Raw genomic sequence first — 23726 nt, forward strand, 5'->3', positions numbered from 1 at the left:
AGTTTCTGAATCATTTAAAAATAAAAAAAACCCAGAGAAGTTTTAATTAGTAATACAATTTTGTTTTATCTTTTTGATTATTTTCTCTGAATTATATTTCGTGGTTCGAGTGTTAGATTAGCATGTTTCTTAAACGTATCTATTGTGTTGTACTTCAAATTAATCTCAAGGAATAACTTCTCTTGATATCTCATTTGATGTCAAAAAATTTATAAACTCTTAAAATATTCAATAAGAGATTAATAAATCATCTTAAGTGGCATTATTTTAATTTTGGCTTCATTTCAAAAAATAGATTTGTTTTCGGTATTTAGTAGCAAAATTCTAATGATTCGTCATCAATTTTAAATGGATGGTCAAAACATACTTCACAAAGCATATCAAATTGATGAGCAACCTTGACTTGTCATAAATCCTACTCCCTCCATTCCATATTAATTTAATTTTTGAGGTGTTTCACACCCTTTAAGAAAAGTAGATTAAGACATAATTGAACATAGTTTTCCATTTTTATCCTTATTAATTATTGTCAAATTTATGATTAAAATAACTAAATATTAATTAATCACTAATTTCAATACTATCTAATGAAGGGTAAAATTGGAAGAACACTCTAAAAGTAGTCTTGAAAACTGAACAATTAAGTTAATTCGAAAAATGAAAAATGCCTCAAAAATTAAATTAATATGGAATGAAGGGAGTAACAAATAGCTAGAATTTGATCATAAAATCATTGCGGCTTGTCATAATTTACTGAGTAAAATTTTAATACGATTTTATTTCAAAATTGATCCAAATAACTTGGCATTTGAACCTTCTAATACTAATTCCAATAATTTCTATTGGCTTAAAAACGCCTAAAATAAGTTGATCCAAACAGATTCATCGTACCCTCTTCATACTTGAGCGAAGCTAATTTTCGACTAGTGGCTATTCATTGATATGCTAATAAGTACTCGTGTGGTTGTGAGTTTTTTTTTTTTACCCTCCCTAGGAGCTCCCACCCCGTTTGCTCCTTTGGTGACTCGAACTCGCAACCTTCGGGTTGGAAGTGAGCGGTGCTTACCATCCGAGCAACTCCCTCTCGTCATGTGGTTGTGAGTCGAGATTGAGCGAATTATTTTTTTTGGATAATCATGTCATGTCTGATCTCATAGCTTTGGATAATGTTACTTCATGTGTCATGTTTCATTGTTTTTATATTAGTACTTCATGTGTCATGTTTCATTGTTTTTATTAATAGTACTTCATGTCATGTTTCAACTTTCATATATAGCTTCTCCAAAATAAAAGAGCATAACATGATGCTAATTGGAAAATACATCAATACATGTGCAAATGTAGAAACTTTTGGTTGGGAGGGTTCTTGAAAGTATTTACATCCAATCCTATGTTACCTTGTGCAAAAAACATACAACTCCAAAAAAAAACATGAAAGTGTTTAGAAGAACCATTTTAGGACCTTTTTATTTAAAGAAGTTGTTTGCTTTTTGAATAGAAGGACATGAGAGAGCAGAGGTTATTTCAGTAAATCCATGTATGAGGTAATACTCTTGTGTTCTGTCGATTCTCTGAAACAAGTAAGAGCTCGTAGGAAGTCAGAAACAAGCAAAAGTAAAAGGCGGATAAACTCACAAAAGCATAGGGGTATTATTCATGATAAGAACAAAATGAGAGCAAGAATTTGTGTAATGTTCATCAAAAAATGGCTGAAGACTTAAACATTAATTAGTAAATAAGCAGCTAATGACAATAAGAATTGGACCTTTGATCGTAGTTTGAAAACATATCAAACATAAAAGTATACTAGTAAAGTCATATTTAAGGCTATGGATTGATGGCTAATGAATAATAGACAATAAAAAGTAGTAAATGTCAATGAATAATAAAGAATAGTTAATTAATGGTTCATCATGAATATAAATGATTATGACTTATTAATAGTCTATTTACCATTGCCAGAATTGATAATAAAATTAAAATATGACCAACCCATCTCATTGGTATGAATAAAATTAGCTAGACAAGAATTTAAATATATATTTTTTGATATTATCACATGAATTTTTCCACCAAAAATAAGAAGAGAAAAAAAAAACACGTAAATGATCCTCCTTTTATGACGTTCTGCGAAAGTGCTAATCATTATCCAGAGATACTTCGACCTTTTATTTAACAGAAGGAAAAAAGGATTTTGTTTGACCTTTTTAGCATGTGTTTTTTTTATTTTTTTTGGTTTAACATATGTTTTTCTTTTTACTAATTTCAAATAAAAATATAAACTGTACTGATTGCCCTTACCAAAAATAAATAAAATATACTGATTGCAAAAGTCAAATTGATTCAACTATGAAGTCTCCAAGAATCCATCTTCGCCTGCCTTTCGGTGCCTCCTCATTACTTCACCCTTTTTTTCCCAACACATTCCCCAAACGTAGTGACAGAACCACGATATTCATTAAGAAAGTTCAACATCTGAAAAAGTAAATATACGAACTAATTAAAGAGGGTAGTTTTTTGTCGCAGGGCGATTAGATGAATCCCTAATCATAGTTGTATCTTTCTTAGTCAGAGGTTCTGATTTTAAATTTCATGTATAGAAAAATCTTTGTTAGAGAGGTTTCTCCTAAAATAGGCCCTATGCACAGAGGCGGGCCAACCTTTGAGGTAGTGGGCACACGTGCATCCGTTAACTTTGAAAAAGTTTATGTGTATGTACACGTATATTCCTAAATAAGGATCATATAATTAAATGTACACACTATAACAAATAAATTAAACTGAGTTGGTGTAGTGGTTCATCACTATTTGTTCGCTTCTTTGCAACTTGTGTGTCTCGAGATTGATTCTAGGTGTTGCATTTTCTAGTGTACAGGGGTCAAGATCATCCAATCATAGAATGAACTACGTTACATTTCGTTTAATTTATATTTATATAAGTACTATTTTCTGATAAAGTATCCGTTTTTAGTAATGCTTTCGTCATCTTCAAATCTTGAATTCGTCTTGCATATACAACATAAATCTGAATAAATCGAACTCTAATAGAAATATGAAAGTGAAATAAGAGAACAAAAAGCTTTCCGTGTAGCAAAATTGAATACTCCACTCCACTTTTCCCTAGTAAATAAATACTAAATTAAATTAATCAAACTTGTTTTTTTCAATGCATGGGGTCAGTTTGACGGTTGCAATTTTCATTAGTGTAGTAGTTAGATTTGGACTTTTTCAAACTTTGCTAACCCTAGGCCCCTCCTTTACGACCCCATTTGTTTAAATTCATCTTTTCCATAACCTATGCTTTCAAATTCTTCATAGTATCAGAGATATTTTTCTTTTGTTAGCCAATTACAATGGCGATTGAACTATGTTCAGACGATTCTAGTCCTCGCTTTTCTTTCTCTCAGGACATTTCACAAACAGATTCTGTTCAAATTCCATCAACTAATTCATCCTCCTCTACTATTGATTTTGATTTTTGTGTATTTCATCAAACCTTTGATCTTCAATCTACTTCAGCTGATGAACTTTTCTTAGATGGAAAAATTCTCCCTATTGAAATGAAAAGAAAAAATATCCCTCCATCTCTTCCACCCAACAAAAATTCAGATCAAAACAAAAGTCATAAGTTGGGCATACCCAGTTATAACGCAAGCGTCAAAAATGAAAGCTTATCAACAGATGAAAAACAGAGCTCAAAGTCATTTTGGAGATTCAAGCGTAGTAATAGTACCAGTAGTACTAGTAGTTACGTAAGAACTTTATGTCCTTTGCCAATTTTATCGCGAAGTAATTCAACTGGTTCAACTCCAAACATGAAACACAAACATCATTTCCATAAATCATCATCCTCTGTTTCTTCTTCGAACGGTCATTATCAGAAACCTCCATTGAGGAAAGTTCCAGGTTACATCAATGGGATTAAAATCAGCCCAGTATTAAATGTTCCTACAGCAAATTTGTTTGGTTTGAGCTCTCTCTTTTCCAGTAGCAAGGAAAAGAACAAGAAGAGGTGATTGATTAGTATAAAAGATATTTTTTATTTACTAATAGTTGTATTATGTTATTTAAATTAGTTTATTTTCTCAATTATATTAACATTTATTTGGGGCCAGTGTATGGACAGAAGTTCATTTTCATGCTTTTGTTGTGTTTGTTTGTTTGGAAGAATAGGTAAAAATTGCTATCAGTGTGTGCCCCATTTTCTGCTTTGATATTTTGTTTTTGTGCTTTTGGTTGGTTGCACATGCTGGGATTCTAATTTTATCTAATTGGAATTTGGTTCTTCTATCAAAAGAGACTATGACAAAAAGTGTAGTAGTTGTTAGTTGGTTGTTTATGACTTATTATGAATATTTAATTGTTTCTTCTAAGATAAAAGATGAATTACATAAGTTTGCTTTAATTTTTCTTACCTTTTGACAATAATGGGTTTTACTTTTTAGTTGTTTATTGCTTGGGATGGCAGGACTAATAGCAACTACCATTTGGTAGTAGTTGGTATACTGAGAAAGCAATAGATAGTTTTGGGATAAAATTTTAGTATTGCTTATGTTTTGTCTTGAAATAAGTTATATTAGAACTAGTACTTAATACTGAAATAAGTTGTGTATTCCATAAGGTGTGATAATAGCATTGGAATTTGTTATTTCGGAATAAAATAATGAAGATGATAAAAATTATTCATAAGGGTCCCCAAACCCTTTTTCTGTTAAATAAGGTGGAGGTTATTAACAAACAACTATTTTCTTAAAAAATTGTGCAATATATATCTATCTATGTTACTTTTAGTATAACAAATCAAACCGTCAATGAAAGATAATACCAGAGTAACTAAATTTAGCAACGAACTCTTATGATTCATGATGAAATATATACTTCATCTGTCTCATTTTATATGAGTTATTTTGACTTGACACAAAGTTTAAGAAAAAAATGAAGACTTTTAAAATTTATGGTCTAAAATAAGTGATAAATATTTGTGTGACTATAAATTATTTCATTAAGGCAAAATGAATAATTTAAAGTAAAATTATTACTTAATATAAAAATTTGTCATTTGTTTTTACTGACTAAAAAGGAAAATGAGTCATATAAACTGAATGAACTGAGAAATATTAGGTATCACTAATGAGAGTTAGGACTACAAGTTTAGTGTTTATTTTAGAGTTTTTGGCCAAATTAACTTAAACTACATCCTCAAATTATTTTTCTTAACAGAAAACATCCCTTAATAGTGTGAACTGTACATGTTTTTGCGAAGAATTTGCTAATTTTTTGACATATTTTAATAGAAGGATGAAAATTGTTAAGTTTTAAACATATTTTAATAGAGGGATGGAATTTGTTAATTTTTTGACATATTTTAATCTTGGTTAAGAAACATAATTTAAAGATGTAGTTTAATTTGAAGGTATAATTTTGTTAGATTAGGTCTTAGGCCTAACTCACACCCCAAAAACTAGCTCAAAGGGAGGAGGATTGCCCAAAACCTTATAAGGAGTCCACCCATCTCATTAATCACCAATGTGGGACTTTTGTCATTCTTTAACACCCCACCTCACGCCCAGTGCTTAGCATCTGGTGCGTGGGCAATTTTTGAATTTTGGGGCCCCAACATCGGGTGAATCGGGCCCTGCTCTGATACCATGTTAGATTAGGTCTTAGGCCTAACTCATACCCCCAAAAACTAGCTCAAAGGGAAGAGGATTGCCCAAAACCTTATAAGGAGTCCACCCATCTCATTAATCACCGATGCGAGATTTTGTCATTCTTCAACAAATTTTAAGATGTTTTTAGTCAAAAACTCTCTATTTTAAGTAATAGTTTCTTGACTTTTTAGAATTCAAAAGAAGAACCAAAAAGAAGGATCAATATAGTCAAATTTGTCAGGATTTGAAATTTGATAGATATACTTCCATTCTGATAAGTTAATTATTTGTTAAAGCTTCATTATGCATTTCCCATTCGATTTGCAGTGATCACCTGCTCTTCGAGATTTGCTTATTGGCATAACGAAATATACTACCAATGTGAGATTTGCACAAATAGGTTTATTTCACGTCACTATTTAAGTTTTGAACTAGTTTTAAAAAGTTTAATAAAACTAAATTACTTGTCATAATTTGGAGCTTATGCATAAGAAGCACTTAGTTGGATAATCCTGACGAATTATCAAAAATTTGTACAAATTATTTTACAATTTTATAATAAAGTTCACATCTCCCGATAGATCGATGACGAAAACATTCCTTGCCACACGTCTTGAGTATCACCAAAACTTTGTTACAAGTTATATCATTAAAAGAACATTAGAACATATGTGAAACGTTAAAAACGAAATAATTAGAACGAGTACTCCTATCATAATAGACTGTGGTCCAAATGAGCTGTGTAGTCTACAATCTAAGGAAAATGTCCCACTCGACCTAATTTACCTTTTTTTCTTCTTTTTTTTCGTCCGGCATTTAATATTTTTATTCTCAAAGAGTTCGAAGTCAAACCTTCTTGTTGAGGGTGGAGAAATCTCTGTCGGATTTTAGCAAAGTGTGAATGAGAAATTGTGAAATGTAGGGGAACCAATTTGGAGAGAAAATGAAAAGTCATTGAAAATGAACAGTCATTTCTCTCATATTGGCAGAAGAAAGGAAAAATGTTGTTCTTATATTAGGAAACACTTCATTTAACTCTTAAAGGGTTAAGAAGAAGGTTTCCCTCGTGCCGTCGTCGTCGTCGTCGCTCGCTTGATTTCAGATTTGATGTGATTGATTGATAATTTTAGGCAAAATTTATTTAATCAATCTCATTAATTAATTTCATTTTTCTTAAAAATTAATTCAGAATGTTAATTAATTAACAAAATTAATAGACATTATTTTTCCCAAAAGACACAACGTTCTGGAAAGACATGTCTGGACAGATGCGTTCACACCATTGTCCGAACAGACGTGCTCCTTGCTGCAATTGACTATAAATAGAGAGGTTTTTCTCATTTTTCAAAAAACAAAATTTTTTCTCTCTTCTTCATACATTTTCTTACAAATCAAATTGTCAATCGACTGAGTCTGTGTGTGCTCTCGTTGTTGTTCTTGAGTTTGCTGAAATTATGGAAGTTTGAGGTACCACTACTTCTCTAATAGTTAATCTGTTTTATCTTGAGAGGAATTAATCTACAACCTCATGTACTTGAGGGGATTAAATTTCTAAAGGAAACACAGTGGGTTCTAGGGGGGGGGCGTTCGATTCTTCGGTTCGGTTTAATCAAATTTCGGTTCGGTTCTTCGATGTTCGGTTTTAAAAAAGTGTGCACCGTATTTCAAACCAAACTAGATCGGTTCGGTTCGGTGTTTTCAACTTCGATTCAATTAATTTTGGTGTTTTTGAAACGATTTTTCGGTGCAAATAAAAATAAAGAGGAAATATGATAAAATAACAATTGTTGTTCCCTTCACACTTCAAACTTCAAAGTAACAACTAACAATAAAAAGTAATAACATCAATTTGTTGTTCACACTTCAAAGTAACAACATAAAATGATAAATTCATAAAGTAGAAACACCAAGTTGCTGCTCAAAACTTGAAACTTCAAAGCAACAAACTACAATACTGCCTTAGACTCTTTAGGGTTTACTGTTTTGTCATTTATTTTTTTGTTATTTAAGTTTAGGCTTCAAAATTTAAAATTTGAAATGGATCGGATAAAGTTAAAATCTTAAAATATTTTGAGTCAAAATATATAAGTATTAAGTAATATAATTTAAATATTTTTAAAATTTATTTAATAAAACTTCAATTTTTCGGTGCACCGTAGTTTCGGGACCCTTACACCGAATATCGAACCGAAGTTTCCAAAAAAAAAAATCGACACCGAACAGAAACACCAAAGAACCGACACCGAAGAACCGAATTAGTTCAGTTCGATTCTGTTTTTCGGTTTTCCGATATTTATGTCCATTCCTAGTGGGTTCTGTGGACTCGAATTATTTATTTTCTATCTATTTCATCTTCTTCTGTTTCTATTTTTTCTAACCTGAATACTTGAGATAACAATCTCAACCATCTCATTGTAACCAAATATTAATCGACCAAGTTTACTAATTCCTTTCCTCTCCTTGTGTTTTTGTTTTCTCCATTTTGTTTTTTTCTTCCATTATTTTCTTGTGTCTTACAATTGTGAACTTAACTGAGTGTCCAGCTAAAGACAAAGAAAAATGTTGGCAATGAGTTGGACTTCATAGTTTGAAATATTGTCGTGTTACAATATATTTAATGCTACTTCTGGTTAATGTCTCCATCGGTGAAATTTTATTATATTATATTATTTGTGTATGTAAATATTTTGAAATTTATATTTAATAATTAAAGTTAAATTTACTTTAAATTTAAAAAGAGTATCCTTCTTTCCAAAATAATTTTAAAATATAGTGTCAACCGTAATGATAAATGAAATGATTATGTTCAAGTTGACTAAAAATAGTTTTTCAAGCTTTTACTTCTTTTTTTTGTCCTTTTTCTTCTTCTTAGTTGGCGATCTTTTTGAGTCGTTATTTACACTATGATCACGAAGAAAAATGAGAACTTTTATTACTCTCTTTATTTCATTTTGTTTGGTATTGTAGTACTTTTTATTAATTTATTTAAATAATCTTATATTTTTAAAGTATTACATAAATATTAAGAATATTTAGTAAAGTTTTTATACTAACATAAAATAATATGATGTTTTAAATTATTCTTTTTTATACCCCTCAACTTTGTGAATTGTTTGTATAACGGTAAGGATATACATGAATCACTTTCATAACAAGGGACACATCAGTTTCAAATGACAAAGTTAAGAGGTATATTAAGCCCTTTTCCCTCGAATTAAATTATACTCTTTCATTTTCATTTGTTTGTCTTACTTTCCGTTTATGACAATTCTATAATTTAATTTATAACTTTCACGTGGTTAGTGAAGGAGCTGTTATGCAATTTGTATTCTAAACCAATACTACTGATTGCAAACTTTTTCAAAAATAGTAAATTCGAAAGTTTAAATCATGTAGTGAAGAACATAAATCAATTAACAGAAACTAATTACTGTAAAACATACTAGAATCTGTAACAGTCATATGAAACAGAAAGGAAGCAGAATCGAATCTACTAAATGCACAGTTTCCCCTTAAGGAAATTATTCTCCTTTAATATTCGAGGTTTGAATTGGAATATATCCTCTCAGGATAGAACGATTATATTCATTAGTGTACTGATACCCAAAACGCTGGTGTTAGCGAACTACTCAACAGCAACAAAGTACACGAATAAAATTTGTGCAGAAGAAGAAGTTCAAAAATTTTCGTAAGTAAAAAATTTGAGGATTCACAGGTATTTATAGCCAAGAGGAACTTTCAGAATCCACATGACCATTCATGAAATTTTGCGATCATTCATGAAATTTTACTGTTCTCGATCGATCATTTTCCGAAGCCGAAGCCGAGCGATGATGGTGGCGCGAGGGGGTCCCTCTTTCCAACCCTTTTAACAACTAGTAGAAATGTTTCTCTATTTAAACACTTCAATTTTTCTTTCCATCACCAATGAGGAAGAAATGTCTTTTATTAAAGTATAAAAGAATCTTTTCCAATTCCTCTTTTAATCTTTCCTCTTTTTCCCATTAACTCATGCTATATTCAACAGGAGTCACGCATTCTTGATAATTTATTTATTTTTACTTATATGTATTTTGATACCCCTTGGCTGCTTGGATTTACTTCTTTCATATTTTGATTTTCTTAATGAAAATTTTATCTCTATTACTGTGCATAGTATGCTTAAGACCACAAAAATTAAGTTTTTTTAAAAATATATTTTACATATTTTGAATTTAAGATCATAAAGTTAAAATTTTATTTTATTTTTAAAACTCTGATGTGAAATAAAAATAAAAATAAGAGAGTATTAAACAAATGCATTATCACCATAAATGGTTACCAAACATACAAATTTATGTCTATAATAATGGAAACAAAACCTATTTTCAAAGAATTAGTGGGGATCTTAGTAATAAATTTAGGGACCCAAAAGGTGATTTATAAGTTTTTAACCTATAGTATTGTACTAGCACTTCAATTAATTAATTTTGTCATAGTATGGGAGATTGGACAAAGCCACATTGTTGAACGAGAAGCAATATCCTTGGTCCGGTAAATCATTGCCGGCACTTTAACTTTCACGTGTCGGTCACTTTTATTTACTCAACTCTCTCGACTACCAAATACAAATATACTCGCTATGCTGGACTTACATGTGGAGTATGATCCATACTAAGAGAGTGTGTGATACACAGTTTGCTTAGCGCGTTGGATTTCAGTGTACATAAATTCAAATTCTACGCTCCAAGTCACGACAGCTTAGTATAACAGACAGACGTAGACTCGACGGTACTGTGAAATTACAGCTCAACTTTCACCCAATATTTACGAACGGAACAAATATACTCCGCTTGCGCAACGATAAAATTATCTTTCGTAATTTATAGTTATGATTTTATAGTCATAATGATAATTTTTACGACTTAAACTTGTAATTTATAGATCATACAATTTATCCTGATATTAATGACTCTTGGAATGTGGTACCTTTTTTAACTTTGCTAATACTCTATCTGTCCCTAATTATNATTACAGCTCAACTTTCACCCAATATTTACGAACGGAACAAATATACTCCGCTTGCGCAACGATAAAATTATCTTTCGTAATTTATAGTTATGATTTTATAGTCATAATGGTAATTTTTACGACTTAAACTCGTAATTTATAGATCATACAATTTATCCTGATATTAATGACTCTTGGAATGTGATACCTTTTTTAACTTTGCTAATACTCTATCTGTCCCTAATTACTTGTTCATTTTGATAAATCAAGAAAAAATAATTTTTTTTACCTATTACACCCTCAATTAATTACTTTGAAAAATGTAGAACTTTTTGAAATTTTTTAATTTTTAATTGATCCACTTCATAATTAATAGGAGTAAAATGGTAAACTTACTATGTAGAGTAATTGTTTTTTTTAATAAGTGTATCAATTTAAAAGTGGACAAATAATTAGGGACCGAGTGAGTATAGAATATTTTGGTCGTTTGGTGCGAGAGATAAAAATAAATAGTATGAATAAAATTTTGATGTCTTGTTTGGTTGTCAAGTTTGAAATAACTTATCCTATCATTTATAACTTAGTGATGAGATAAGCTATGTCAAGATAGCTAATTCCAGAATAATTAATTTTGAATAACTTATTCTCAACTAAACGACTTTTTATATTCTGAATCGCCTGTGTTAGACTGATTTTTATGAAAATGTTTTGCTTGAAATATAATTTGTTGATACAATTGGTAGTGTAACTGTGTAAGGTATTATTTCAGTGTTAAATGTTAAGCTGACAGAAATACGTTACTAGCTAGCGTTACTACTTATTCAGATTCTTAATCAATTCATCTCTATACTATTTTCAATGATTAGCTAATCGAAATATTTTTTTCGTTCCTAATTACTTGTCTATTTTTTAATTGAAACACATATTAAGAAATCAATTATTGACATAGTGAGTTTACCAATTTATTCCTATTAATTATGAAGTAGAAAACTTAAGATTTTCAATAAGTTCTACCTTTTTCAAAGTAATTAATTGAGGGTATAATAGGTAAAAATATTTTGTCCTTTCTTAATTTGTTAAAATGGACAAGTAATTAGGGACAACTAAAAAAACGAAAAGTGAACGAGTAATTAGGGACACAAGGAGTACTATTTTTTTTTAATTATCTTAATGAATTCTGAAAAACATAATTTTTTGATAATAGCCTACTTTCACGTATCAAATTATAATTAATTGACTTTCGAAACCATCTTATTAGATACGAATATAGTGTGTAAAAATAAGTTTCTCATAATCATGATCCAAAATTAACAAGTGAAGTTATTGTGTATCGGATCACCCCATAAATTTATGCAAGGAGAAGGAGGGTTATTTACCATTTAAATAGAAGAAATAAAAATTGTGTTATTTTTAAAATTAAAATTCGAGATGAAGATCAAAATCAACATAACCGTACAAAATCTTTCTAAGTAATGTTATATATAACTATTCAGGGAGTTTATGACCACTAATTTGGATTCACACGACTTAAAATTCTATTTAGAATATTTATTTTATATTTAAAATTGAATTTGAAATTTTTAATTAAAGAAGAAATAACCTTACACGGTTGCACCATATCATTTCATGCCAATCATTATAATTAAATTTGCTTCCCACCAAATAAGGCCCTATACAGAACTAACGGATATTGAATACCAAATAAATATTATCTCTGTCTCAATTTATGTGACTTACTTTTTTTTTAGTCCGTCTAAAAAAGAATGATACATTTTTATATTAAGTAACAATTTAACTATAAAATATATATTTTACTCTTAATAAAATGATTTACAGCCACACATATTTCTATCATTTATTTTGGACCACAAATTTTAAAAATCTTTATTTCTTTCTTAAATTCTGTACCGAATCAAAGTACCTCAGTCATTTTGAGACGGAGGGAGTAATAAAAAAAAGCAAAGACCGCATATATAGTACTATATAAAATGATTTTTGTTATTCAAAACATTGAACGAAGATGTTGGCATGTTGACCATTCTACAGGGAGGCGTGGGGTTGCTCAGTTTGTCCATTTTTTCTTATCCTACGCATCTAACTTGTCTCATTTCCCCTTACACTCTGTCTCTGCTCTCTTCACTCACTGTGCCAAAAAAAAAAAAAAGAGAAAGGAGGAGCCGTTTTCATCACAACAGCTTTATTTTCTGCTAATCTTCTTCTGAAACAGAAGGTTTCACTTTCTGGGGTTCCTCAATAGCCTAAAGAAAAGATTTTTATTCTAAGCATGTGCTTCTCTCTAGTGCACAAATGATTCTAGTACTTTTTTCACTGTCCCAAAAAAAAAAAAGAATCTTGAAAATTCAAGATTCAGTCAATCCCCTTTTCTTTCTTTCCTTTTTCATCTTCCTATAGTCAGTTCTAGCTGTTTTCTTGAACAGTAGCACATTGCGTGAAAGTTAAAGGTATTGCTGTTTCTATTTTCTTTGTTTGAGAGTGGTTTCGTGTGAAAAGTTTGTCATAATTGAACACAGCTCAGGGTGTTACTGTTCATTGCTATTTTCTTGTTTCTGATATTTTTGCATGAAAATGTGAGGTTTTTTTTGTCCTTTCTTTTTGGGGACAAGGAGGTGTGAGTGATGTGGTGGGTAGAAGGGTCAGTGGGTTTTTTTTTTTTTTCCAATTAATGCGTAGATAATGTTTGATAGAAGCCAAAGTATGTGAATCACATTCAGCAGAGTGTGAGAAAAAGGTGAAGAAATTCAAGAAAGGATTTTTTTTTGAAGGAGGATTGTTAGCTCAAGTAGAGAAATGAATGATAGTTTAGCCATAACAGCATCATCATTGGCCATTACTGAGAAAAAGCCTCAAAGGCCTGGGGGTTGTGTGGGTATTTTCTTTCAACTCTTTGATTGGAACCGTAGATTTGCCAAGAAGAAGCTGTTTCCAAAGAAACTGCTTTCACCAGGTTTGCTACTATATTCTACTCATTTTCTAAGCAAGAATGGTTACTTTTTGCTAGAAGGGTAAATTATTTCTTTGTTTGTGTTGTATTCTTATAGCTCGCTTGAAACAAGCTTCAAAGAAGTTTGGAGGGGATGAGAAGCAGCCAAAGCATCGTTTGGTACTCATTTCTTGAACAATACTGCTACATTTAGCTGTGTTTTTTCCTAGTGTCTCAGCTGTGGGCCTGATAAAGTTTCTGTTTTTATTGTTTTCTGTTCTTGTATGAACAATGTAGATTGCTAATGAGAATAGTGGGGGTTTCCCAAATGCAAAGAGCAATGGAATGAGCAGTACTCGTAGTGAAAGCAAGCGCGAAATGAAAGCTCCAAGTTTGGTTGCTAGGCTCATGGGTTTGGAATCAATGCCAGCAGGACCAGGTAGTAAGGCCAAAAAGGCTTCAGCTTCTGAAATTGGGAGCAATGTCGCGGAGAAACTTGATGCTCGGCCAAGCGGATCTGATAAAGAAGATATGGATTGTGAGAAGGCTGAAATAAAGCGTGAATTGAGGCCTCAAAAGCTTCAGAAGATAGGGGTGAGTGAGAGACGTCCAGTCAGCAGATTTAGTGCTGAAGCATTGCAGTTGAGGACTGTATTGTCAAGGCCAAGGAAACATCAGCCTAAACTGGTTTCTCCAGTTAAAAGTCCTAGAAATGTCTCTGGTAGAAATGCATCTAGGTTGATTGGGGCTGCAACTAAGATTTTGGAACCTGGTTTGCAAAAGAGTAGGGCAAAATGTGCTCTCACTTATCCTAAATATTTTTCTCCTTTGGAAGATAAAGCAGATTTAGCACTGCATCATTTGGAAGGCCCTGATCCTTATATGGATTCAAAGAATTTGGAAGTGAGAGCATCTGTGCCTTCATGTAAAAATTGTGGTTATATGCTTCATAGTAAGAACGGTACACCAAATGTGGAAGAACACCCATCATCTGTCTCGTCACCTGTCTCTAGTTACTCTGAACCTTCTTGTCAAGGTCCAGGAAGAAATATGCCAAGGTTGCCCATTTTCAACAGCAGGGATCAATTAGAGAGAGTTTCTGAGGGATCGTCTTCAGATGCCAATGCTGAAATAGATGATGTATCATACTGTGCAGAGCTCATATTGGGCAAGCGACCAATTAGCAGAAGTCAAATAGAGATGCATGGCTCCCGCCAAGGGAGCAATGTGAAAAAGGATGCATCATCTATCACTCATGTGTTTAACCAGAAGCAAAATCAAACATCTCAGAATAGAGAGAGGGGTTTCATGAAGTCTAAGCTAAGTAGTTTGCAGAGCAACAGAGTTTTAGCAGCTGCAGAATCTATGAATAATACCAAAAATTTTGTTGCACAGAACAGAAGGTTAGGTGCATCTACCCGTTTGAGGATGCCAGCCACAGCCGACGGCTGCAAGTTTGAAACCGAAAGAAAACCTTATTCAAGGAGAAGTGATTCCCTCTCTCCAGTGCGGAAGAAGAGATTGATGAATGTCTCTAGACAAGGTGAAAGTTCTAGTTTTGTGAATGGGAATTTGGGAAGAGAATCAAGTCCTTATTCTGACAAAACAAGTAGAAGAGATGTTGTTTTCCCAAGTTGTTCCGTTAATAGTCACTCCACTAAACCCAAGTTGCCATGTTTGCGAGAGAGTGGTGCAACCAATGATAGTTCTGAGGGAAGTAATGTTGTTTCGTTTACTTTTAAATCTGCAATGAAGCAGAAAGCTGGCATTCTTGCAGAAGTCACAAAAAGGAAGTCTCACAATAGCTCAAGTTTTGATGCTACTCCAGGGAGATCCATCTTTAATGGTAATGATGAAACAGCATGCTTGCAGAAATCCTTTCCTTTGAAAGGAGACATTTTAGGAGCACTTTTGGAGCAAAAGCTAAAGGAATTGACTAGTGAAGAAGAGTTCGCAGAAGGAGGTGCTGCACCTAGAAAAAGCACTGCGACAATCCTTCAGGAGCTAATAACTGCTTTGAATGCTGAGAGTCAATTTCATCTGGATAGTTTGCCTGTTAGACCTACCAGAAAAGAAGATTTGTGTGATGATGGTGATGTGTCTTCAAGAAATACGTGCATGAATTTCCAGGTAACCATTGCTTAAATGTTAACTATCTGAAGTTGCAATGAATGAAATGTTTTCCTTTTTAAAGCTGGAGCGACATAAATATCTACAATTTCTTAAGAGGGGTAAACAACTTTGGACTTGTGGATAATTCATAACATACATTTGATGTAACTAGTTCTCTTCCTGCCTCTCTATGATTACTAAACCAAATCTTGGTGCTAGTGCAGTCAAGATTACTTATACAGCACACTATATTACGGAAGAACACTTCTGTTTGGTTTATAATATGTAGTCAGAGCAAAAGGAAAAATCCAGTAGTAGCTAGCATTCAGAAAGACTAGATCAAGCAAAACCTAGTAATACTGCAGATAAATGGAGCAGTCTTTCATACTGGTGACATCATGCTAAATTTCATGATTGGTTAATCCGACTAATTTGGCTTTAGCTGAGTGGGTTGTGCTGTTCATTGCCCATGAGAGGACTTGGCAGCATCAACACTAGCTGATTGAAAATACTTAGTACAATCATGGTGTTTAGGCATCAAAGAACCACAATCTTGCTGGATTGATTTAGTTCCATTTGATTTTTTATTTTTTTAAAAAAAGAAATAGTACCATTTGATTAGATTCCTTGATTAGTTGCATAAAAGGATCTTTCTTCCTATTCGTTTTCCATTAGAAATGAGAAGTGCATATTCCACATACACACTATTTAAATGTTTTTGGCTTCTCTTTTGATAAGGGTTTAATTTTATATAAGAAGAACAACAGTTAGATTGTGCATCAAAAGTTACAGATTGTGCAAATTTAATATCATCTCTATCAGGGAATCTACATCATTTACTATGATCAGGTTGCACCAAAAAGCTAGCAAATACATCTGTGCTAAGCTATGCATATTTCTTCTTAAGGCTATGTATGCATCTGTGCTCAAAGCTAGAATATTAACTGCTTTTGGCTTCTTATTAAATGTGAAACACATGCGACCGTTGGAACTGCATTATTAGTGGTCAGGAATTAGCATTTCAGTATACTAATGGTTCTTACTTTCTTAATGCATAAAAACCAGTTTATCAGTGTTTCCTTTAAGTACATATACCCAGGTTAGGCACCTAATTTATGATAGAAATTTAGCAGCTGGCTCATAAAATTTTAACACCCAAGATCAAATGAAACCTTTTTCGGTTGTCATCATGTAGGCTAGGCTTCTGAGTTTTGAGAAGGCCTTTTCTTCTTTCCTCACTCAGCCAAAGAGGTTTAGTTATTGAACTATTCAGCATTTTTCCCCTCAATAATTTCTTTCCTTGCTTTTTAAGTGCATGAAAAATTTTAAATGCTCTTGCTTCGGTTATAAAAACCGAGTTATCAGTGTGAATCTTATTATTGCTTTTGAATTTGTGCTCAGGCCACGCCAGATTCAGCAACTGATTTAGTTGGGAATTCACTTGATAATGATCACCTTAGTCCAGGATGTGTTCTTGAAGCTACCTTTTCAACTGACAGCTACCTCTCCAGCAGTCCCAATAGTAGCTCAAGTATGGTCCTTCATAAGCATTTTACTATTTGCATACTTCCTTTCTTTCTCTCAAAACATCACATAAAAATGAAAAAAAAAAGGACAACTCTGAATTTGGATTTCATGCATACATGCTTCTAATGTATATGCTTGTGTACCTCCAGAGGACAAAGTGCTTGCTGAATCCGTGGACTCTATTTATGATGAACCACTCTTTCCAGAACCTGATAGAGATCTTTCGGATTGTGCGACCTCATTATTCACCAGAAGGAGTTGCAGAGCACTGATCACAGACCATGTTAACAACATTTCTGGAGTGCTAAGCAAGATTGATCAGTTAAAAGGAAGCAAACTCGGTTACGCAAATGAGGTCATTTTGAATACTGAACTCATACTTGGAACCACACCTGAACAACAGGCTTTACATGTAGATGATGGGTTATCCGTGAGCCATTTTCTCCTCAATGAACTTGAAATGCTATCAAGTCTTCTATGGATGACTTTTGGTCAGTTGCTCGGCTGTAATGATCCCAAACAGATGAATCAACTTAAAGGATTTGCCTTTGATTGTCTATTAGAGTATCTAGACTCTAAATTTGGTCGATACTCTGATTCTGGTTTCAGAATCTGGTCTAAACTACCATCAAGCATGACTAAAGAGATTCTGATTGCTGATATTATTGAAGAGGTCAAAGAGTGGACAGAATTTGTTGGGTTGATCCCCGACGAGCTAATAGAATGGGATATGAGCCATTCTTTGGGTAAATGGACAGATTTCGAGATTGAAGAATTTGAATGTGGCACTGAAGTTGATAGGCATATTCTCCAAGTATTAGTAGATGAAGTTGTTTTGGACCTCTACAGTTCTAGCTAAATTTGGATGGAACTGTTTGTAGCTCCTCTTTTTGAGAGTTTGTAGTAAGCCTATCAGTGTTCTCATGTGATAACTCTGGCCTCAATAATTTCAAGCAAAGTATTTTGTACAAATCATATATTCTGCATCTTATATTCCTATTTATTATACTTGCTTTTTACATTCATGAATGAGCATTTAAGAACAGTACCAATTGACAGGCACAAAATGAAAAATGGTTGAAATGTAAGAACAATTAGAAGGGATACAAAATGGATGCAATAAGAAAAAATCTATTATTATGATATTCAATGTTCATCAATCCATAACCAAATTACTTTCTATAGTTCCCATTCGGTTACAATGAATCAGTCTGATTCAAACCCATTGCTCTATACAACTCTCAGCCAAATTTGAAAAATAAATATTCTTTAAGGAAAACAAAAAGGAAATCAAAAACCAATCTTTCATCAAGCAAATAAAAAAAAGAACGGCAGCCGATGCACTAACCTCCCACTATGTGCGGGGTTTTTGGAAAGGACCAGACCACAAGGGTCTACGGTATCAATTTTACCAATTACACCAAAGCACCCTTTCCGAGCAAATCAAAGAATCAAAACCCCTAAGAGAAAACAAGATAAAAGAATTCATAATTGTCTGTATCCAAGAACAGTCTTTGCAGCAACTCTGTTTGTTCTTCCTACTCTGTTTTCTCCATTAATAGCACTCCTTGCCACAGAAGCCAATCCCTTCAGTTCATCGACATTAGCATAACTCTTCCTAGTCATCAAACCCCCAATCCTCTTATCCCCTGAATTCACCGATTTGCTACCTCCAATACTCCCAACACCCCCATAAAACTTCCCACTTTTCGAACCAGCCAGAGGCGGCGTAGCGGACTTCTCCTTCAAAGTCGGCAGCATAGTGGGTGGCGGCTTCCGATTCTCCTTCCTCAATGCTGATGAAAAATCAGGCACTGATTGAGCCAAAATCGATGACCCTTTTGTCCTCTTAGGTGGCGTTACCAAACTCCCCTGAAATTTCACCTGTTTCTTCGGTGGAGTAACAACAAACTCCTCCTGGAATACCAATTCCTCTTCCTCTTCAGGAATTGATTGTTTCATGTGCTTTATTCGCAATTTCTTTTCTCTAAGATCAGCATAAGCTTTGTAACGAGGACCCCTCTCCATGAATAAACAATCTGTAGTGAGTTGAAGGAATTGGGGCTGATCGGAATTTGAAAATTGAGAGAGAATTAGGGACTTGGGGTCTAGTGCGGCGTAGAGAGAATTAAGGGTTTGAGTTTGAATCAGAGATTCATTGTTCCCAGGCATGGCGTAGACAATAAATTCTTGTGGAGTTTTGTGTTTGGAGTTAAAGATGATGAGTTCTTGGATTTGATGTAAAATTTTGTAGTTTTTCAAAAGAATTTTGAGTCTCCAACGGTCTGATAATAAACAAGGCAAAAAGGACTAAGTTATAACTTTCTATTGCTTTTGGTTTTCTAACGTTCGTATTGAAAAAAAGGTGGGTCCAAAAGTCTTAACTAAACCCAAAGATTTAATGATAAAAACATATTTAGGGATTCTATGAATCAAAGGAAAATGAAATTAGCATGATGATTAACGTTGGAATCCTATGCCAAAATTCAAAAATGACGAGGAAAATGTCAAGGCAAAGAAAAGGACCTTTTCTTCTCATAAGAAATATTTTTTCAAATCGGACGGCAATTTCTCAGCGTGCATTCGTGGATAAAAACCAATATTACCACATTCCCTATACTATATGTTACAAAGGAATTTCGCAACCGCTATTCTTTGGGTGCACATAGGATAAAAACTTACCGAGCAAGCCCAATGTGACCAGCTCGGGCAAGAAACAAATTTTTGGGCCTTTTGTTCCAAATTAAGTCTATTCTACTAGTGTTTACAGATGAAACTATAAGCATTAATCGGAGTCCAAAAACTTTCTAAGTAGACCCCAGTGAAATGCTCAACTAGCTAACTATTGTGGTCTTTCATACATTCATTCTCTAGATTCATTACATCAAACTTTGTGATACTTGTATTTCTGCCCTATATTAAATCGCGAGATTCTACTGCCAAATCCTTCCAATACTACCGTCCTCACAGCCGCAACTCCTTGATCAAGTGCTGCATCCACCTGTTCGTGTACAACAAGAGAAACATGAAAACTATTGTATTATTGAACATCAAGAGCTCACATTGTTATTCTTGCTTAGCTTAATTTTTTTTTCTGTGGTAGAAGTAATGAAGGATAAGGAGAAACCAATTGAGAGTTCCTTGCAATACATCATAATTCATATGTGTACGTAAATACAAGGCAGAGAAATCAATAGCTATATCCAACACCACCTTATTCTGATTTCTTTTTTACAAGAGGCGACAAATATTTTGCAGACTAAACAAAGGTATATATATGATAATGAAGTTTAAGAGACAACTTGACCCATCCATTGGAATGCCTTTCATGATGAGATAAGATGAATGGTACTTTGACAAATATCAAGAAGATAAAATAGTACTTTGCCAAGCATCAAGAAGCACAAATACCTGTTTCCGCTCTGTATCACTGAATTTTTGTAACAGATATGCCTTCATGTCCATAGTCCCAGGTGGATTCCCAATGCCTACACATATACATAAAAAACATGGCGTTCAGCTCAGGATTTGGTAGAGCAATTTTGTGGTATATGAACACAGTTTCAATTGGTAATTATGTGATTATGCTTTCACAACAAATGATAAGCAGTCAGGAGGTACCTATGCAAAATCGTGGAAAGTCCCGGCGACCATTCAAATGCTCCATCACACTTTTCATCCTGCCGAATAAAAACAGAAATCAAATGAGAGTTTTCTATATTCTGCACGGTCAATAGAGATCTTAATAATTTGTCCATTGGAAAAAACCAATGAACTAATATTACACACAGTACGATTACAGAGCCAGTGCCATTTAGATTTGACTACTCAAGAACAATACCCATTATGATGGCCATGTCCTCCTTTAGGCTGGAGTCTCAAAATACCATTGGGTAAGCTCATCTCGTCGTAAACCTACAAGGACGAGCACAAACACTGTAAACTTCAAATCATGGAAAAAGAATATTTGGAGCACCACGTACATAGTATTATCCAGTATAGAACACCAACCTCAACCCTAAAAAAAGGCAAAGAGAAACTATTTCCTACAGTTATAAAAAAATGAAAAAAAATAAGTCATACCAGAAGGATGTGACGCAACGGCACCTGATAATATGCTGCAAGAGGTCCAACCTAGTAGGATAAAAAAAAATCATTTGGATGAGGTCCATATTAACCAAAGAGGAATAAAGAACCCCCCCACCCTAAATTGGAAAAAAGAATGAACAGGGAAAAGGATAGAGAGAAGAAAGAATTGCTTTGTTACTTTTGTTAATAAAAGCTTAAGCAAGAACTATAAAAGATGCAACATCATGAAAACTACACATTCAATGACAGAACCAACAGGGAAAGTAGAACACAAGAGCTAAAGGAAATATACAGGAAGCGCCTTTCAGATGACATACTAAGGAACAACCAGATCAAGCTTTTACCAGATTAAAGCATCTATTATATCACATATACATTAACTGTAATGAACCATCAGCAGCATGATTTCTCTCATTCATGTTTTTATCTTAGTTACATAGCCAACCAGAGGAAATAACTATATCCAACTTTGTGCTACCTTCTAAATAAATGACCTTTATCAAAAGATAAAAATCATCTAAATAAAATGATAAACTCACAAGAAAATAAGGTCTCAAAAGTTCTCGAAAGGCTGAAAACTTGCTTTGGAAATTCTTTTCAATTTGATTTTCCAAATATTGTTTTCAACCAATACCAGGAAAAAGAAGTTTATTGTTTCTCAAAACTGAAAAACTACTTTTGAGTAGCTTTGAAAAGTTATCAGTTTAAAAAAAAACAAAAAAACAGAAGAACCTCTCTTTCTTGGTGTTTGGTTGAAAAACATTTTTGCAGAAAATTGAATTTTTTTATGATTGGAAACCTTCTTCAAAAATATTGAAGCAAACTCCACACCATCTCACCCTAGTCAATACATATCTGAAACACGAAACACCAGAAAAAATAAACAGTTCAAGAGAAAGTAAGTAGAACATAATTGCTTTAAAATCCCTGAAGTTTAGCTAGTTGTGGAATAGTAATATTTAGGAAGTAGAAGTATCAGTGAAAAAGCTTTTCCTTTTTCATTCTAATTACAATATTTCAAAGAACCAGTCGGTCAAAATATAGTAAAATGGAAATAAAAAACTATGTCTGTATAACATTTGCTACCTGATAGGAGGGCTAAAACTGTGAACTTTGGTATCAGTTTCAGAAAAATTAGAAGGCAAGTTTCTATGAAAAGGGTCAATCTGCAGCAGATGGCATCTGGTTAACTTGAAGTGTTGGTCCACATCCACCGAGCCTTTAATGTTAGGGCAATCAGAGAGTTGATCAAAGAACCTAACATGTTTCAACTCTATCTAAGCAGCAGATGCACAAACATAATAGGCAATGTGTGTGTCCATTACAAGTAGAAGCTGATTTAATAAGAGATAACAAGTCAACTGAGTGGAGTTCCACAATGCTGAAAGAACATTTATATACGAGGCAGAATAAAAGCTTTGACCCAAATCAAAGGCGACAAGGTTGCTACACAGGTTATCACAAGGGACGGTCTAAACAAAAGTAGACACTTTCATTGTGAAGCAAACACAACAGCTGATCATATCAACTATCCATGTCAATCGAAATGGAAGAAACGCGTACCAATGATAGAAAAGCGTTTAACGTTGTCCATATGGCCATTAAGTACTGAATACTTCACTTTGAATAACCAATTAATGGGTTATAACACTGAAATACTAAACAACAATAGCTGCGGAATACATACTGATTCTCCACTGAAATTCATGTAGGCCTGAGGCTTTGCCAATACAACAGGTACCTCCCCAATGGAACCTGCATCAAGCCCATCATAAAGAACACGTCAAAGCTCAACATTGGTAAGGAGAACACAAATTACAACAAACAGATTCAAATAACCACCTATCCCTATCAAGGCCTTCGACTGTATTGTGTTTAACACGATGCCCTCCTCTTGAGATACTCTATCAATCATCTCGAAACCAACCTAATTAACAAAATCCCATAATGACAAATCAAGAAAAACGCTTATTTAAAGAACAAAATCAATGAAAGAGCTCTGCAAATACATTTACACACAAAATTGAACTTCGAAAAAGGGGGGAAATTACATTGTGTCGAGTCCCGTGATACTTGTTTCCAGGATTTCCTAATCCAACAATCAACCAAGGAGTGAACTCAACCTTAACCCCATTAGGCTCTGGAAGTGAAACTGATACTCTAAGCCTTGTTGGGGCTAAAGGCTTTTGATAACAAGGGATTCTTGAATACGATATACTGCAAATTTTTGGGGCATATACTGCATGCAACATTGACCTAAAAACAACATGGTTATTAGTACAAGTAGTAGAATTGAAAACAAAATCATAAATTGGGGAAGAAAGGAAAAGAAAAAAAACTAATCTTTAACATACCTCAATTGGATTCTTCTCTCTGTTTTCAAGAAAATACTGGAAGATTACGGGTCAAGAAAATGA

At 33.3% G+C, this 23726-nt stretch overlaps 4 protein-coding genes across 4 annotated transcripts; 2 read left to right on the forward strand and 2 right to left on the reverse strand.

The window, feature by feature from the left end:
* The first annotated feature begins 3099 nt into the window (after positions 1–3099).
* Positions 3100–4346, forward strand: LOC125846862 (uncharacterized). The gene has a single exon (XM_049526540.1). It carries the CDS (start codon positions 3354–3356, stop codon positions 4014–4016), a length of 663 nt encoding a protein of 220 aa, XP_049382497.1. The 5' UTR covers positions 3100–3353; the 3' UTR covers positions 4017–4346.
* An 8340-nt stretch (positions 4347–12686) lies between these two features.
* Positions 12687–18195, forward strand: LOC125846848 (uncharacterized). The gene is made up of 5 exons (XM_049526523.1): positions 12687–13605; positions 13700–13761; positions 13879–15711; positions 17095–17224; positions 17370–18195. Exons 1-5 carry the CDS (start codon positions 13449–13451, stop codon positions 18077–18079), a joined length of 2892 nt encoding a protein of 963 aa, XP_049382480.1. The 5' UTR covers positions 12687–13448; the 3' UTR covers positions 18080–18195.
* A 136-nt stretch (positions 18196–18331) lies between these two features.
* Positions 18332–19486, reverse strand: LOC125846861 (uncharacterized). The gene has a single exon (XM_049526538.1). The coding sequence runs from the start codon at positions 19390–19392 to the stop codon at positions 18706–18708; it is 687 nt and encodes a 228-aa protein (XP_049382495.1). The 5' UTR covers positions 19393–19486; the 3' UTR covers positions 18332–18705.
* A 475-nt stretch (positions 19487–19961) lies between these two features.
* LOC125846858 (chloroplastic group IIB intron splicing facilitator CRS2-B, chloroplastic) lies at positions 19962–23726 on the reverse strand. Its single transcript, XM_049526534.1, has 9 exons — positions 23664–23726; positions 23361–23565; positions 23152–23236; positions 22997–23064; positions 21304–21354; positions 21062–21135; positions 20842–20900; positions 20632–20708; positions 19962–20221 (listed from the first exon to the last, which is right to left on the reverse strand). The coding sequence occupies exons 2-9, from the start codon at positions 23559–23561 to the stop codon at positions 20105–20107; spliced, it is 732 nt and encodes a 243-aa protein (XP_049382491.1). The 5' UTR covers positions 23562–23565; positions 23664–23726; the 3' UTR covers positions 19962–20104.

This window comes from Solanum stenotomum, chromosome 12 (genome assembly GCF_019186545.1).
Source record: "Solanum stenotomum isolate F172 chromosome 12, ASM1918654v1, whole genome shotgun sequence".
Lineage (NCBI taxonomy): Eukaryota > Viridiplantae > Streptophyta > Magnoliopsida > Solanales > Solanaceae > Solanum > Solanum stenotomum.